We start from the raw sequence: 14,454 nt of genomic DNA on the forward strand, positions 1-14,454 counted from the left end.
CTTCATAGTATATCTTTAGATTAATTAGCAAATAAAAAACAATAATAAGATAGCAAAGATGATTTACTCGAAAACTTGGTTGTTGAATAAGAGTCATTAGTCAAAGAGAATATACAGCGAAACCACTACTGTTTAAAGCGTCTCTCTACCTTCAAAATATCACTTTTCATGTAGAGGATATCACTTCTCTACCTCTTCTTCCTAAATGAACTTTCAAAGTGCCTATTTGATCTCTTTGTTTTTTTTTTCTTTCTTGTAAGCAGAAATCCTGTACAAATCTCTAAGAGAATCTATGTAAGTGAATCCATCATATTCATGTGCCTAGTGTGTTGGCTAGACTCTTATCTCTGGAGAGCACGGACAACCTCTGACATTTCCATTAGCTGCTGCTCTGCTTTGGCTTTCCAGTTCACCAACTCTTTCAATGTGTCCTGTATGAAGCATCATATGAAGCATTGAGAAAAGATGCAATGGGTGGTAGTGACAGAAGCCAAGGCTGTGAGAAGTTGGGTGAGATTACTCAAAGCAAACGAAAAAGGGTCTAGAGGCTAGAAGATTTACGAAACTGACCAAGTCTTCTATAATGTGTTTGACTTCCTTACCTGAGAAACAATATTTGGTTGAGAGTTCTTTTAGATAACATCTCCTCATATCTATGCATATCATCCATGGACGGACACCTTATACCTGCCTTATACTCAAACCCTGCTCATAAATATCACACCAGAGGAGAAGACATAGCCAAGCTTTTTCAGCCATGTTCTTGAGAACCTTGTTGGCTATGATGCCTCCTCTCCTAGCGAGTTTCTTAACAACAGCTTTGATGAGTTATCTTGATGATCTGAGAGAGCAGTTTCAGAGCTGGGAACCTCTTTCTAGCAGAATCTTTTATGTAAGTAGAGAAACAGCCAACACTTCTCTGAGCTTAATGTGTTTTTCTTAATGTATCACCCCATTCACCAGGTTCTTCAAACTGAATCACTAGCGTCAAAATTGCGTGAATGCAGTTTGGAAGTCTTTCAGCTGCTCAAACACCGACAACACTTACCTGCCCATCTTGTTTCACCAACATTTCGGTTTGGTTTGTTTGGTTCTAATAAAAGTAACTAAAGCCAACCGAAATGTGTTTGGTTTGTTGTAGGTTTAGACCTTGATTGGTAGAATATTAACATTAATATTATGCTCTATATTATCTAATCAACATTTGTTAGAAAAGCATTTAGAATATCATTTATTAAATGTTAATGCTTTCCAAATGCTCTCATATGAAACTTTTGGAAGAGTATTTGCATTAGCGTTAGCATTATGCTCTACATTATCTAATCAACATTTGTTAGAAAAGCATTTAGAAGAGCATTTATTAAATGTTAATGCTTTCCAAATGTTCTCATATGAAACTTTTGGAAGAGTATTTGTATTTATAATTTATAAATTTAAGAAAAATATATAATTAGTTCATTTACCTGATTTAATAATATCATAAATTATTTTTATATCCAGAAAATAAAATTTTGATTTCTAAAATAAATTTACAATTTAAATATTTTGTTAAAAAAATTATTTCACATTTAAAATATAATTTAATTATATACATTATATTTTAAATTAACTATATAAATTATAGAAGTTACTTATATAAATTATATTTTAAATTAATATTAATATAAAATATAATTTTATTAAATTAATTATATAAATTAAATCAATTATATAAATTAAATTATATTTTAAATGTGAAAATTTATTTTTAAATATAAATATTTTAATTGTAAAATTTATTTTTAAATATAAATATTTTAATTGTAAAATTAATTTTTTAAAATAAAATTTTCGATATAAACATAATTTTTGAAATTAGTAAATAAAATAAATTAATTATGTATTTTAAATATTAATATATAAAATAAAAAGATATATATATATATATATATATTAAATATTATATACTAGTTTTAATAATAGCTTTAAATGACATGTTCAACTGCTTTACGAATCAATCTATTAAATAGTTTAGCAAAAGCATAGGGATGAGCGTTCGGATACTCATTTAGGTTCGGTTCGGGTTTGGATAACCCATTTAAATAATTTTAAAAATTTTAAAATTTATTATATACTTTAAATTTCTCAAAATATATAAAAAAATACATATTACATTTAAATTTGAATAGCATATGTCAAAATACGTAAAATTAACATATAAATGGTTTAGTTTGAAAATTTAGATTGAGAATCAATAGATATTTTAAATATTTTTGGTATTTTGAATATACTTTAGCTATTTTAGACATGTACTTTTGACTATTTGTATATTTTTTAAAGTATTTTTGACAACTAAAAAATATTTTATATATTCTGAATGTTTTTAATATAAATTAAATCTAAAATAGTTATATTTCAGATATATTCGGATATCCAAAATACTTTGGTTCGAGTCAAGTTCTGTTTTGGTTCTTTAAATACCAAAAATTTGAACGCATTCGGATATTTAATTAATTTTGGTTCGGATTCGATACTATTTTTTCGGTTTGGGTTCAATTTAATTTTTCGGATCCGGATTTTTTGCCAGCTCTACAAAAACATACAGTTTATGTGGCATAATGCTTTAATAGCATAATGCTACTGTTTTTTCTCTGCTTTGTTAATTAGGAACTTAATTCATCAAAATGTATAAAAAGTATGTTTTGTTGTTGTGGTTAACCATCTTAACCTCCATACCTGGGCTTTAGTTTTTTTGTTTTGGTTTAAAACCGAACCAAACCAAACTATTTGGGTGGATAAAAATTATAACCAAGTACTTATGAGATCTATACATCGACTTGGTTTGGGTTTGGGTTTGGTTGGTTACGCCTCACCCCTAGTTATTGCTAAGGCTCTTCTATGTTTTGACATTGATTCAATCTTGCAGTACTGCACATAACTGGTGAAGGAAGTTAGTAGGAAGAGACGAAGTTTCATATACTAAAGCCACTTATTTCTTCTACTTCTTCTTCAATGTCATCTTCTGCTGCTATCAGAATCTAAGTCATGTGATGATCCGGAACTAGCATTGCGAGGGGACACAATTTTTTTTTCTGAAGCAACCCCTGACTCTTCTGTTAAATAATTAATCCTCATTCATGCCAATGTTATTGTTTCTGTGCCTTCGTCTCCATTCTCAGCAACATGGTTAGAATAAGATGGATTTTCTAGTTGGAACATTGAAGGGACTTCGAGGAATTTGGCGTTTTGGTTTGAATATTTCACTTTATTGGAAGAAAAAACTTCATTGTTCAAGAATGTCCTATCATTGGTAATTTCAAACTCTTTGTTAACTTGTTGTTGTCTTATGTAATTTAGGTCTCTATGGAAACAAAAATTTAGTTACTGAATCTCATCTAAAGTGGTGCATCCTGATCTTTAAACTAGACATGGAGTTTATTCGAATATTGTGATCTGGAACTAGAGCGTAATGGTAGCAGAAATAGATTACAGAAGCTAATAGACAGGGGCTTCAAGCAGATTGTTGCCTAGGACCTTTGGTGGGCTTCTCAGGTACGTATGCCTAGGACCTTTGGTGGGCTTCTCAGGTACGTACCTCCCTGCTTCAGAGCTGGATAGTAGAATTGCGATTAAACAGTGCAAGAAGGAGCTGCATTTTATATGCCAAGCTGATTAAACAGTGCAAGAAGGAGCTGCATTTTATAGGCCAAGCTGGTGAAGGGGTCGGAATGTGTCGGTTATAGTTTTCAAACCTTTTCGACCAAAAAAATTGTGAAAGGAAATGTTTTAATCGTGGGTAGGATTAGTTTACAATACATTTCAAAAGCACCTCTCGATCATGAGTCTTGTTGATGGTTAGCTTAGTTCATTTTCATTGTACCATCTATCTTGTAAAATAGCCAACACATTGTATAAAATAATACAAGAAAACGACTTAATCATTACAAAAGATTTATCAATATCACATAGGAAAAGTTCTTTATTTTTCAATAAGTCGTGATAAAGCAACACAGGTCTTTTTTTGAAGTTACAAAATATATTGAAATATAATATAGTTATAAGAACTTAGGTGGTGGATTAGGCTATGCTGTTGATCATCAAGATGCCGCTTATGGAGGAATCACATCTCTAAACTTGATCGGAGCTGAGCTCAGCTACGCTGTGTCAGGTACTAAAACATTACAGCGTATATATACGAGCAAGGCAATAATCGACATAACTACTGCTAATTAATTGATATATAAGACGAACAATATTAGAGAGATGATAACATGATTGTGTATATATATATACCTTGATGGCGACTGAGGTATGGTGGTGGTGGTAGTAACATCGTGAGGTGATGATATTTTCTGTAATTAAGAATCAAAATCAATGAATAAGTACAAAAGCCTTTAAGATGCCCTATAAATTTCTCAATACTAAAAGTAAATAAACTTTACCAAAGGAGCATCAAGACAGGGCATGGTGGAAGTAGTAGTAAGTGATGACATTTTCTGTAATTAAGAATCAAATCATTAAATAACAATAATTTAAGAATCAAAATACATGAATAACAAAAGCCGTAGATGACATGTAAATTTTTCATCAATACTAAAGTAAATAACCTTCATCACTAAAGGAGGACCATGCAGACAGGGTATGGTCGAATTTGTAGCAGCAAGTGATGACTTTTTCTGTAATTTAGAAGAATCAAAAATCAAATGAATAACAAAAGCCGAAATTTTCTCAATCGCGTTTTATAGAGATATACTATATGAAAGTTATATTAAAAAAGTATATAATTACCATCCTCAAACATCTGTTAAATCGGAGTTCTCGGCCGGCGGGCAAAAGATCAGACAGCCCCGTATGCTTTTTACGCCGAAAAGTACCGGGATGTGGTCGTCTCCCCCCAAATTTTGCACATGACTTCCTCCTCGCGTACATTGCTCTGCCTCCTCCCAAAAACTTTTTACGGTGCTTCAGCGTTGAAACCCTAGCTGCGTTGCGTATATATATAAAAGTGTGATTTGGGCCTATAGCAATGTTTATTAGTCTTCAACACTGATCCGGCCCATTCTATTTTTCTTTCTTTATTTTTTTCTTTGATCAATTTTTCTTTATATATAAACTTTAAATCGAAAGAGAAGACGAGAAAGTAGATCTTGAGATCTAGCCTCGGGTCCGACGAGCGGCCGCGCGTGCGCGTGCGTGCCGTCGTCGGAGCGCACCGTTTCTTCAGTAAGGGTCTTCGTCTCTGATCTCTTCGTCTCTTCCTTCTCTACTTTGCCTTGTTCGAGCTCTGGAGAGTCACTTTCAGTGGTGGCTTAGTTCTGGAGGGAGGACGCGGTTTATTGGAGGTTATGGTGCGGCGAAGAGAATCTTTTTGGGTTAAGGTTTTCCAAGGGGTGGAGGCTCTGTTAGCTCCGCCGATGCCGGCTCCAGTCTCCGAGTGGTGGAAGCTTCGTCAGCTTCGCCGTCTGCGGATCTAATTTCCGGGAGATGAAAACTTCCACAGTTTTATCTCGCCGGCTTAAGGTGTTTCATGGCGCCCTGATGGTTAGGGTTTCGTTTCGGGTTCGGAAGAGAGAGTGGTTAGAGGTCCCTCTCGAGTTAGGGTAAGCTTGGTCGTGTCGGGAGAGATCTGAAGAGAGTGGTTTGGATCTCCGACACGGAAGAAAAAGCGTTGAAGTGGAGTTTAGAGGCCACATAGGCTTTGCAGGCTATTGAGCTCCGTCGTATCGAATCGAGGTGGTGGTGATCTTCCCCGGCGACGTTTCGAGGCGGTGGAGGCAGGTTGAGGCGGAGCAACACGTGCAGAGACAACGATGCAGATCCTTCCGCGTGTAATGCATTCAGCTTCCCTGTTGGTGCACGGGCCGACGTCGTGGAGTGGGCTTAGGTGTGTGTTAGTGGGCCTTTCGTATTGTAAATTGGGCTTCGGCTTTCAATGACTCAGACTTATGTGTCTGTTGGGCCTCTTGTTGGACTTGTTGTAATCGGGCTTAGACCCGTTGGGCTCGGCCCTTCTTTTAATAAAACAAAATCTTGACGGCAAAAAAAAACAAACTTTAAATCGAAACTCTAGAACCTGACTCGTCTCCCAGCGGATTTGTGATTTTACTTCGTATTTAATATAAACTAGATTTTTTTTTTGATCCACACTTTTTAGAAGAACGGAATAACATTTTGGTTAAATTTTCCAATTTAAAAGTTAGGAATAGGTGTTGGATATCCATTTGGATTTCCTCCGGGGCTATTCAAATTTGAGGTTTTAGAGATTAAAATTTTCAGTTTCATTCGGATATTTTTAAATTTTGGTTTGGATTCAGTTCAGATATTTGCATGTCTGGTTCGAGTTTGGATAATGGTTTAAATTATTTTTAAATTTTTAAAATTCTTTATATATGAGATTCATTTTCAGACAAAAAGCATAATTATTAGGAATTAAATTGCAGTAAAATGATTGACAGAAAAAGAGAAGCATCCAAGTTTTCACTACTAGGTTATGCTGCATACAAGCATAACAAAAAGGAAATTTTTGTTTTTGGTGGGGGACTGAACATAATCTACGAATCAGTGGCCGTTTCCAAGTTTCCATCATTAGATTGGTCTTCTACCGATTGACTGAGGAAGTTCCCAAGCAGCCTTTGATCCAACACCATGTTAGGTACCTTCACAGTAAATAGTATATACTTTTTTAGAACAGCAGAAACAGAGAAGTAATAGTTGAGAAATGAGATAGTGTAGAGAAGAACCTTGTCCCCAAAGAACATTTTGGTGTTACGTGCAATGGCATCGATGAACTTAAGTTCGAGAAATTCAGGAGTGAGCTTCAACTTGTTTGCTTCAGCTTCTTTCAGTACACTAAGTTGGACATTGGTCAGAGCAAAAGAAAGTATTAGACCCACTGGTTCTGTAGTTATATATATATATAGAGAGAGAGAGACAAGCTATTATACCGGTAGTAATCTGCATCGGCAAGACTCTTTTGACGATCAAGATACATCTGATTCTCGATGTCAGCTTCTCTCCGTGCACTGTCTTTCTCAGTCAGCTTCTGCTCCATCAGAATCTTACTAACATTGGCATTCTTCTCGGCTTCACTAATGGCCATTATCTTCTTTGTCTCTGCCTCTTTCTCAGCAACTCTTTGTTTCTCAATAGCAATCAAGACCTTAGTGCGTTCTTCTTCCATCTGCTCAAAGTTGCGCCTTACACTCTCTGGAATTTTAGGCTTAGTGACACGCACACTAATGATCTCGATTCCTGGAGCATAACGTGTGCAATCAGCCTGAAGAGCATCTTTCATTCGCTCGTCAATCTGATTTAAAAAGTGAATGCGGAAGATATCAATCAGACACAACGCAAAACAGCAAATAAGCTAAAGATGCAAAGATACTACTTATGTTATCCATGAAGGTTATACTACGAACCTGGTCAAAGATGTCAATGTAGACTTGCTGAAGGGAATGAGAGCTGCAGAACTGGTTGATCTCGTGGTGAATCTTGTCGTAAATCCATGTGTTATCATAGTCGACACCGTAGTTGAGCAAAGTGTCATAGACATAATCCTTACGCAGACGATTAACAACCTAAAAATCAAAATTTGTTAATTTTGGTCAATATATGTAACTACAATCAACAAACTGTAAACACACATTCTTGTTATATCATAAGTGGTCTTACTTCAATCTTTTCAAAGGTAATCATGACACCTCCTTTGGTACCACATGGTATATCCTTCACCTAAAGGCACACGGAAGTAATTATTCTTTAGAAAGAAAAAAAGCAAACAACTTAAAAAAAAAATCCAAAATTTTAAAAGACTCACTTGATCAGTTTGGAGAGTAACTTGAACAGGCTCGTAGTTGGTAATGAAAGGCAGCTTCAAATGAAAACCTGAAGCAAGAAGCAAGTGTTTAGAATACGAACGAAACCGTGATGACATGACAGACATTGAGGAAAGGGATAATGATACCAGGCTCTGTAATGCTGTTGAGAAGAGCACCACCTCTCCAATACGCTCCAACGTGTCCTTCAGGGACTTGGTGGACCAACGATGAAGGGGACATGACCTGCTAATATAACTCTTAGTCATTGCTCATATCAAATCATTCCAAATGTAAGACAGGAGCAAAGATAAAATCAGTAGCTTACTACTACTAGCTGAGTTATTTATTTATGTTTGGTAGTAACAAACGCACACAAATCTAAAAATCTAAAACGAAACTAAGATCCGAATCAGAAGAACAAGTCAAGTCAACTTCCGATACAAATCGAAGGAAGTATCTAAAACATCTCTACAGGGATAAGAACTGATTTCAGTAAGGAGGAGGATCAAATTAGAGGTATACCAAAGCGGCGATAGCGATGAAAATACCGAACACGACGAAAATCGAAGTCACGTCGCCGCCGGGTTGTCCAACCGGAGGACGCGGACCTGTTTCAGTTCTCCGCTGTTGAGGATCCATCTTGAAGTTTTGCTTGTTTTTTTTTTTTCTTTCTGGGAAACTTGGAAAGGAGTTTTTCAATGAGGGAAGATGGTTTAGTGATCTGTGGGGTTTTATTAAGTGTAGGAAGAAAGATGGTAAACTCTCTGTGTGTAATTGCTATTGAACCGTTGGATGGGGAATATATGGTCAACGGGTCGGTTTGCTTAATTGAAAAGGTCGCTGTGGATAATGGATTTTGTATATAATGAGAAGGAAAAAAAAAGAGTTAGGATTAGCTTGTGATGTTTATATAATTGTGAATTTCTTTGATTTTTGTAATATTTTCACTATTTGATGATAAGTCAATGATTATCAGCTAAAAGATAAATCAATATTTTTTTTAAAGACATCATCTTCTGATATTAATATTTGGTTAATTAAATAATTTTATTTAAATCACTCTAATTCCGAAATGAATACACTCCGTCTTTTTCTAAAGACGAAAATTAGGTAGATTCTATTTCTTTGGTATGATTTTAGTTCGTAGAATGTTTCTAAAGTCTAATCGGTTTATAATCATATTTGATTGGGTTTTGTTTTGTTTCTTTGGTCTGGAAATATTGAGATGTGTAAATCTGCAAAGGTGGCTTGGTCTTCTGTATGCCTTCTAAAGGATGAGGGTGTTTCAAAGGATGAGGGTGGTCTAGGTCTTCGGAACTTTACAGTCTGGAATCAGGTTCTATGCCTTCGATTTATCTGGCTACTCTTCTCCGACAAGCCTTCTCTCTGGGCTGATTGGTATCGCTACTACAATTTATCTCAAAAGAGTTTTTGGGCTGTTGGGGAATCTCAACACGACTCGTGGATGTGGAAACGTTTACTGAAACTGAGACCGGCTGCCCTTTTTTTCTTGCGAGCTGATTTGGGGAATGGTTCGAGGATCAAGTTTTGGTATGATATTTGGATCCCTCTAGGCCAACTTATTATTCATATAGGCGCTACTGGACCGAGGAATGCAAGGATCCCAATAGATGCCACTGTTAATCGCGCTGCAAATGACACATGTTAGTGTATTGAAGGGCCTCGCTCCCAGCAAAAACTTGACTTTCATATACACCTAACGACTGTGCCTTCCCCAGCCACATCTATACATGAAGATGCCTATTATTGGGAAGCTAATGGTAATTCAAAGGGATCTTTTTCTGCTTCTCATACTTGGGAGATGCTCAGGCTTTGGGAGACAAAGAAACAATGGGCGGAGCTGATCTGGTTCAAAGGTGCTGTTCCAAAACACGCTTTCAATATGTGGATTGCTAATGAAGATCGTCTTCCTACCAGAACGCGACTTGCATCATGGGGCATGAACATCTCTACTTCCTGTCCACTTTGTTCATCTCACAATGAGACCGGAGACCATCTGTTACTAACGTGCAACTTCTCCAAAGAGATATGGAGGTTGCTGTTCGAACGTCTTGACCCCTCCCGTCTTTTGCTCTCATGGGCTGAACTTCTATCGTGGATCAGAGGACCGCATACCTCACCTGTTGCTACTCTTCGCCGTATCTCTACTCAGACTGTTATATTTCATCTGTGGAAGCAACGTAACAACGTCATCCACAATCAGATATCGCTCTCCACAGCTGCAATTTTCCGTTTAGTCGACCGAGACATCCGGACCACTATTACTGCCAAGCGAAACCGAAAGAATTTTGCTTCTCTCATGTCTCTTTGGCTTAGATAAGATATTTCACAGATCTTTTCCCTAGCTCCATTATGTTTTTTCTTCTTTTTTGCCATAGTAGTGCTTCCTGATTTTTGTAAATCCTACTCTTTTCATTAAATTGAATATTAACGGTTTAGCAAAAAAAAACCAATATGAATATTGTTACCACGTCTAATACTGGACCAAATAGATGACTATAGTCTATAAGATAGGAAAATGACAAATCTTTTTATTTGTTATTGAATGAGGCTTACTATGTAAAATAATTTTACATTTTTTATTTATTAAAATTCATTCCCTCCATGTAAAATTTTGTCAATAAACAAAGTTAGTAAAATACACAATGTTTGAAAATTGAACCGTTTAGTTAAATATATATGTTTCGTTGGATAGTACTATCAATTGGGGATGTAGCTCAAATGGTAGAGCGCTCGCTTTGCATGCGAGAGGCACGGGGTTCGATCCCCCGCATCTCCACATATTTTGATTTTTTTTGTTAATATTTGAAAATAGACATCAATCAAACTATCGTTATTTGCTCTGGCATAGATAAACAATAAAAAATGCATTACAATTACACATCCTAAAACATTTCAGTCATAAGTTTAACACATCCATTCATACACTTATTAATAAATTTTGTGTTTATACTCACTTTACTATCATCTCAGTACCTTCAAAACATTTTTTTGGAACATAAAATAACAAATAATCTCGTTTACAAAATTAAACAGAGAATAATGAAAAATATTTCTGTCCAAGTAAAAAAAAAAAGAAAAAGAAGAATCAAAGAATATTGAATCTAACTTCTTTTTTTATTTCTTCTACTCAAAGCTAACAGCTTTCCACTCATTACAAAACCTTCTTCCAAGTTCCTTCTTTACAGAGAACTTTACCCGTGAAAATACTGTGTAGTAGTAGTGATTAGTGAGTGTTTGTTTGTGTTGTGTGAAAGAAGAATATATTTATATTTTTTGAATGCGTGTTACTTCTTGAGAAATTGTTTTTGACAGACAAGAAGTCTTTGGTCGCTACCGTCTTGAAGATCAATGACTCGTGCTTCCCACCGCACTCGTGTTGCTAGTGCACGTGCCATCTCTATTACTCCCACCTTGTCGCTTAGAACAACCCATCCCTATTAAACCATATCACACAAACGTCAAGTTTATTTTTAGGATCTTGAGGAAGAAAAAAAAAACAAGAATGCTAGTTTATAATATAAACCTCGGGCCGAAGAATCCGATCCATCTCCAAGAACAAGTCCATCAAGCTGCACCGTTCTGCGCTAAGAAGCGTGAGAAGCTCATTGGCATGAAGCATGTCATACGTTCGTGGATACGTTGGGAACGGTTCACACCTGCGTTAAGTGAAACAAAAAAACATATTCAAGAATCTGAATATGAAAAGAGTCTATCGACGGCACTCACCAGTCATGTAGAACACCGGCGAAGCCACGATCAAGTATGATGGGAAGAGTGTTACGTGCATTGACTGGGACAGCGTTCATCACCCAAGCGGACTTCCCTTGGTCAAGTAAAGCAGAGTTTAAGTTCCCGAAACGAGCATTCATGTCCATCACATTACGTATCATGTTGAATGGAGGGAGAGGGTCTTCATCGCCGGGTCTCTTCGGGTGGTCAGAGAATATCAAAGGTGTAAGCAAGGACCAGTAGTTCTTGAGTGCTGATCTCCATATCTGTGTATCCTCTAAGAACTCTTCAGGTTTTAAACCTGAAAACATTTGAGAAAATGTAAGTACCAAGTGAAAACTGAACAATGAATGAGAGAGAGAGAGGGAGAAACACTTTCCATGGATCTCAAGCTCAGCTGAGGTAATTCCTGCAATAGCAGATCTGTTCTGAATAGGTATCCAGCGTTTACTTGTGGTTCCGCTTATACATGGAACCAGTGGGTGGTAGTAAGGGACACTATCTCCGTCTTTGCAAAGAGGTATAGAATCTTGTGAACTATACACAATGAAACAAACATCATCAGTCAGTGTTCTAAAAATCGGTCTAGGCGGTAATCGAAAGGATTTTTTGAAAATCGGTTTAGACGCCCGCCTAACCAATGATTCCCTATAAAACACCTAATTACCGACTAGCGATTTTTTGGAACATTGGTATCAGTAGATAAAGCCAAGCATACACTTTCGCTTTCACAATCATACTTACCGAGACGAATAGCAGTTTGAATCTGATGTTTTCTGCCAAAGAAACGTCTCATCCTGCTGCCCTGTTAGACTCCAGCAGATTTTCTTAGACAAATCATCCACCCGTGTTGAGATGCTTGTCTTCTTCGTGTCTGGCAAGATTCCCTGCGCTCTGTTCGTTGGAGAGGTCAAAACAAAGTACCCTCCTGGTTTCAGAACACGGTCCACTTCCAAAAGTAGCATTGCATCTGCTCAAAGGGACAAAACAGAAAACGTCTCTTATCATGATCACCCAACTTCAAAGACAAAAATGAACCAAAAACATGCAATTTATTACCTACCTTTGATATCCCAAGTAGTGCCACATTGAGCACAATGGACCATGTCAAAAGACAAAGCTGGATAAGGAAGCTGTTTTGAGAAGAAGTTGCCAATCATTGCAGGAAGGCCTCTCTCTAAAGCTAACTGGACTTGGCTCCCAGTTGCCTCATACTCTGCTATACATATAGGCATCATCTTCAAAGACACTAGATGTGCACCAAAGCTCCCAAATCCGCAACCAATGTCTAACACTGTCCGTATCTGCAAGCACACCATAAGAAACCTGAGAAGCTGGAACTGAAAAAGGATGTATCAAACCGAACCTGCTGAACCGAGATGTTCGGTTTTGGGTTCAGTTTCCACTTCGGTTCAGTTCGGCAATTTTTTATGAAGAAAGTCAGTTTTGATTTGGTAATCGGTTAGTTCGGTTTTCTTAAAAATAATTAGCCAAACTATACCAAAATTCCAAACCGAAATAGCCAAAATCCGAACTGAAATAACCGAACTTAACCAAAAAAATTAAAACTTTTTACCAACTTAAACCGAAATCTAACCGAGTTCTGTAGAAATTTTTAAAACCGAGCTAAGCTAAACCGAAAACGGTGCCGAACTTTTTCGGTTCATTTCGGTGATTCAGCCAAACCGAACCAACCGAATTCTGGACTAACTGACACAAAAAAAAAAAAAAAAAACGAACTAACCTAACCGGCATGCCTACTATATAAGCTAGTAAAGACTTACACCAGCTTGAGCAAACTCAGTATCGCTTCCTAGGCCTATCATCTCAGCAATCTGACGAGCGTAATCTTTGACCCCATCAAAGATCAAGCCATCTTCCGAGTGAAAGGTGATCTGATTCTCTTCAAGCAACATTAACCTAACAATAAAAAAAGATGAGAAACATATATTTGAAAGAAACTGTTAAAAGTGCCAAAAGTTAACATTAACCTCGTCGTCACGGTTCCTGACGAAAGAAGCTGGTCTTTAGTTATCTTGACGTTCCCACTCCATATGATATCTCTACCAAGCGGCCACCTAAGTGGTATCTTATAGTCCTTCGGAGGTCGAACTACACATCTCTCCTTATCTCTCTCAAACTCGCAGTGCCGATCCAGCTCCTCACCTTCTTGAAGCCCGGCAAGTAGATTCCCCGTCACGTTATAACAAGGCACATAGCTCTCTCTTTCTTTACCAACACACAGAGGAAACTCTTTAAGAGCAGTCCCTAAAGAGAGAGACCTTAGATCAAGATAATCAACCGCGGCTTGCTCCTTTATCCTCCTATAGTTACTATAAACGTTGGGAACAAGCGTTGAAGCAGTAGAAGGATCGTATGAAGTGGATGTCAATGGTGCTAAAATAGTAACTAGAGCCACAACGCCGAGTATAAAGAACAGCAACCCTCTGAGACCAAAAACAGAGGAGACACTCTTGTACCAAGGACTTGTCATGTCTTTAAAACCAAATACTTTGTGCTCATGAGATGTAAGATTCTAACAAATTCCCAATCTTGAAGCAGTACATAGTCTCAAACCCCATATCTGGAAAAGCTTTCACAATCCTAAGACTGAAAGCTAAGTTTTTGATCCAAATCAGGAAATGGGCACTCAGGTAATAGATCTTACTGTAAGCCCAAATGAAGATAAACTCTCAAGGCAATGCCAATTACGGTAAAAAAGAAAGAAAGTCAAAATCTTGGACAAAACCACCTACCTGCAGACAAATCTTGCAGATCAGACATCCTTGAAAAAAAGACACATTACTTAAACTAGTTAGTGAGAAACATAAGTTAATTTGAGTTTGTTTTTTTTTTGTCGGCGAACATTTACGTTATCGTTAAGAAAGGTTCAGAATAATTAAGC

The 14,454-nt window shown here is 36.8% G+C and overlaps 3 protein-coding genes and 1 non-coding gene across 7 annotated transcripts in view; 1 reads left to right on the forward strand and 3 right to left on the reverse strand.

Annotated features, from left to right (window-relative positions):
* The window catches only part of LOC108828437 (probable methyltransferase PMT5), a 30,365-nt gene that overhangs the window by 15,629 nt on the left and 282 nt on the right, over positions 1-14,454 (reverse strand). The window contains exons 2-10 of one of the 2 annotated variants that reach the window (XM_056995510.1): positions 14,218-14,305; positions 13,541-14,133; positions 13,334-13,469; positions 12,613-12,853; positions 12,294-12,519; positions 11,928-12,086; positions 11,547-11,849; positions 11,344-11,476; positions 10,914-11,254 (exon numbers count right to left, since the gene is read on the reverse strand). In XM_056995510.1, the coding sequence (XP_056851490.1) occupies positions 11,105-11,254; positions 11,344-11,476; positions 11,547-11,849; positions 11,928-12,086; positions 12,294-12,519; positions 12,613-12,853; positions 13,334-13,469; positions 13,541-14,043 (1,851 nt within the window). In that variant the 5' untranslated portion in view covers positions 14,044-14,133; positions 14,218-14,305 and the 3' untranslated portion in view covers positions 10,914-11,104. Of the gene's footprint in view, positions 1-10,913; positions 11,255-11,343; positions 11,477-11,546; positions 11,850-11,927; positions 12,087-12,293; positions 12,520-12,612; positions 12,854-13,333; positions 13,470-13,540; positions 14,306-14,454 lie in introns of those variants that run through there. The other variant, XM_056995511.1, reaches the window with a different exon arrangement.
* Positions 3,900-4,962, reverse strand: LOC130500434 (uncharacterized). Of its 2 annotated transcripts, none has more exons than XM_056995514.1 (5): positions 4,768-4,962; positions 4,587-4,655; positions 4,422-4,475; positions 4,273-4,331; positions 3,900-4,133 (listed from the first exon to the last, which is right to left on the reverse strand). In XM_056995514.1, the coding sequence occupies exons 1-5, from the start codon at positions 4,906-4,908 to the stop codon at positions 4,130-4,132; spliced, it is 327 nt and encodes a 108-aa protein (XP_056851494.1). In that variant the 5' UTR covers positions 4,909-4,962; the 3' UTR covers positions 3,900-4,129. The 2 variants fall into 2 exon arrangements, with proteins under 2 accessions (XP_056851494.1, XP_056851493.1); XM_056995513.1 differs by having other exon boundaries at positions 3,900-4,138.
* On the reverse strand, positions 6,379-8,575 carry LOC108825648 (uncharacterized). Of its 2 annotated transcripts, none has more exons than XM_056995512.1 (8): positions 8,319-8,575; positions 7,943-8,042; positions 7,796-7,863; positions 7,651-7,710; positions 7,398-7,556; positions 6,924-7,285; positions 6,720-6,828; positions 6,379-6,635 (listed from the first exon to the last, which is right to left on the reverse strand). In XM_056995512.1, the coding sequence occupies exons 1-8, from the start codon at positions 8,433-8,435 to the stop codon at positions 6,531-6,533; spliced, it is 1,080 nt and encodes a 359-aa protein (XP_056851492.1). In that variant the 5' UTR covers positions 8,436-8,575; the 3' UTR covers positions 6,379-6,530. The 2 variants fall into 2 exon arrangements, with proteins under 2 accessions (XP_056851492.1, XP_018454479.1); XM_018598977.2 differs by having other exon boundaries at positions 7,943-8,039; positions 8,319-8,569.
* Positions 10,524-10,596, forward strand: TRNAA-UGC (transfer RNA alanine (anticodon UGC)). The gene has a single exon. It is a non-coding gene; the product is annotated as a tRNA-Ala (tRNA).

Source organism: Raphanus sativus, chromosome 9 (assembly GCF_000801105.2).
Source record: "Raphanus sativus cultivar WK10039 chromosome 9, ASM80110v3, whole genome shotgun sequence".
NCBI classification, from domain to species: domain Eukaryota; kingdom Viridiplantae; phylum Streptophyta; class Magnoliopsida; order Brassicales; family Brassicaceae; genus Raphanus; species Raphanus sativus.

Excerpts from the sequence above, each read along its gene's own strand:
- LOC130500434 (XM_056995513.1), bottom strand. The coding sequence starts at position 4,908 with ATGTACGCGAGGAGGAAGTCATGTGCAAAATTTGGGGGGAGACGACCA. Across the intron at positions 4,476-4,586 it reads GTCCTCCTTTAGTGATGAAG|AAAATGTCATCACTTACTAC; the intron begins GTTATTTACTTT and ends TCTTAATTACAG. Across the intron at positions 4,332-4,421 it reads CCTGTCTTGATGCTCCTTTG|AAAATATCATCACCTCACGA; the intron begins GTAAAGTTTATT and ends TCTTAATTACAG.
- LOC108825648 (XM_056995512.1), bottom strand. The coding sequence starts at position 8,435 with ATGGATCCTCAACAGCGGAGAACTGAAACAGGTCCGCGTCCTCCGGTT. Across the intron at positions 8,043-8,318 it reads TCATCGCTATCGCCGCTTTG|CAGGTCATGTCCCCTTCATC; the intron begins GTATACCTCTAA and ends GAGTTATATTAG. Across the intron at positions 6,829-6,923 it reads GCCGATGCAGATTACTACCG|TGTACTGAAAGAAGCTGAAG; the intron begins GTATAATAGCTT and ends TGTCCAACTTAG.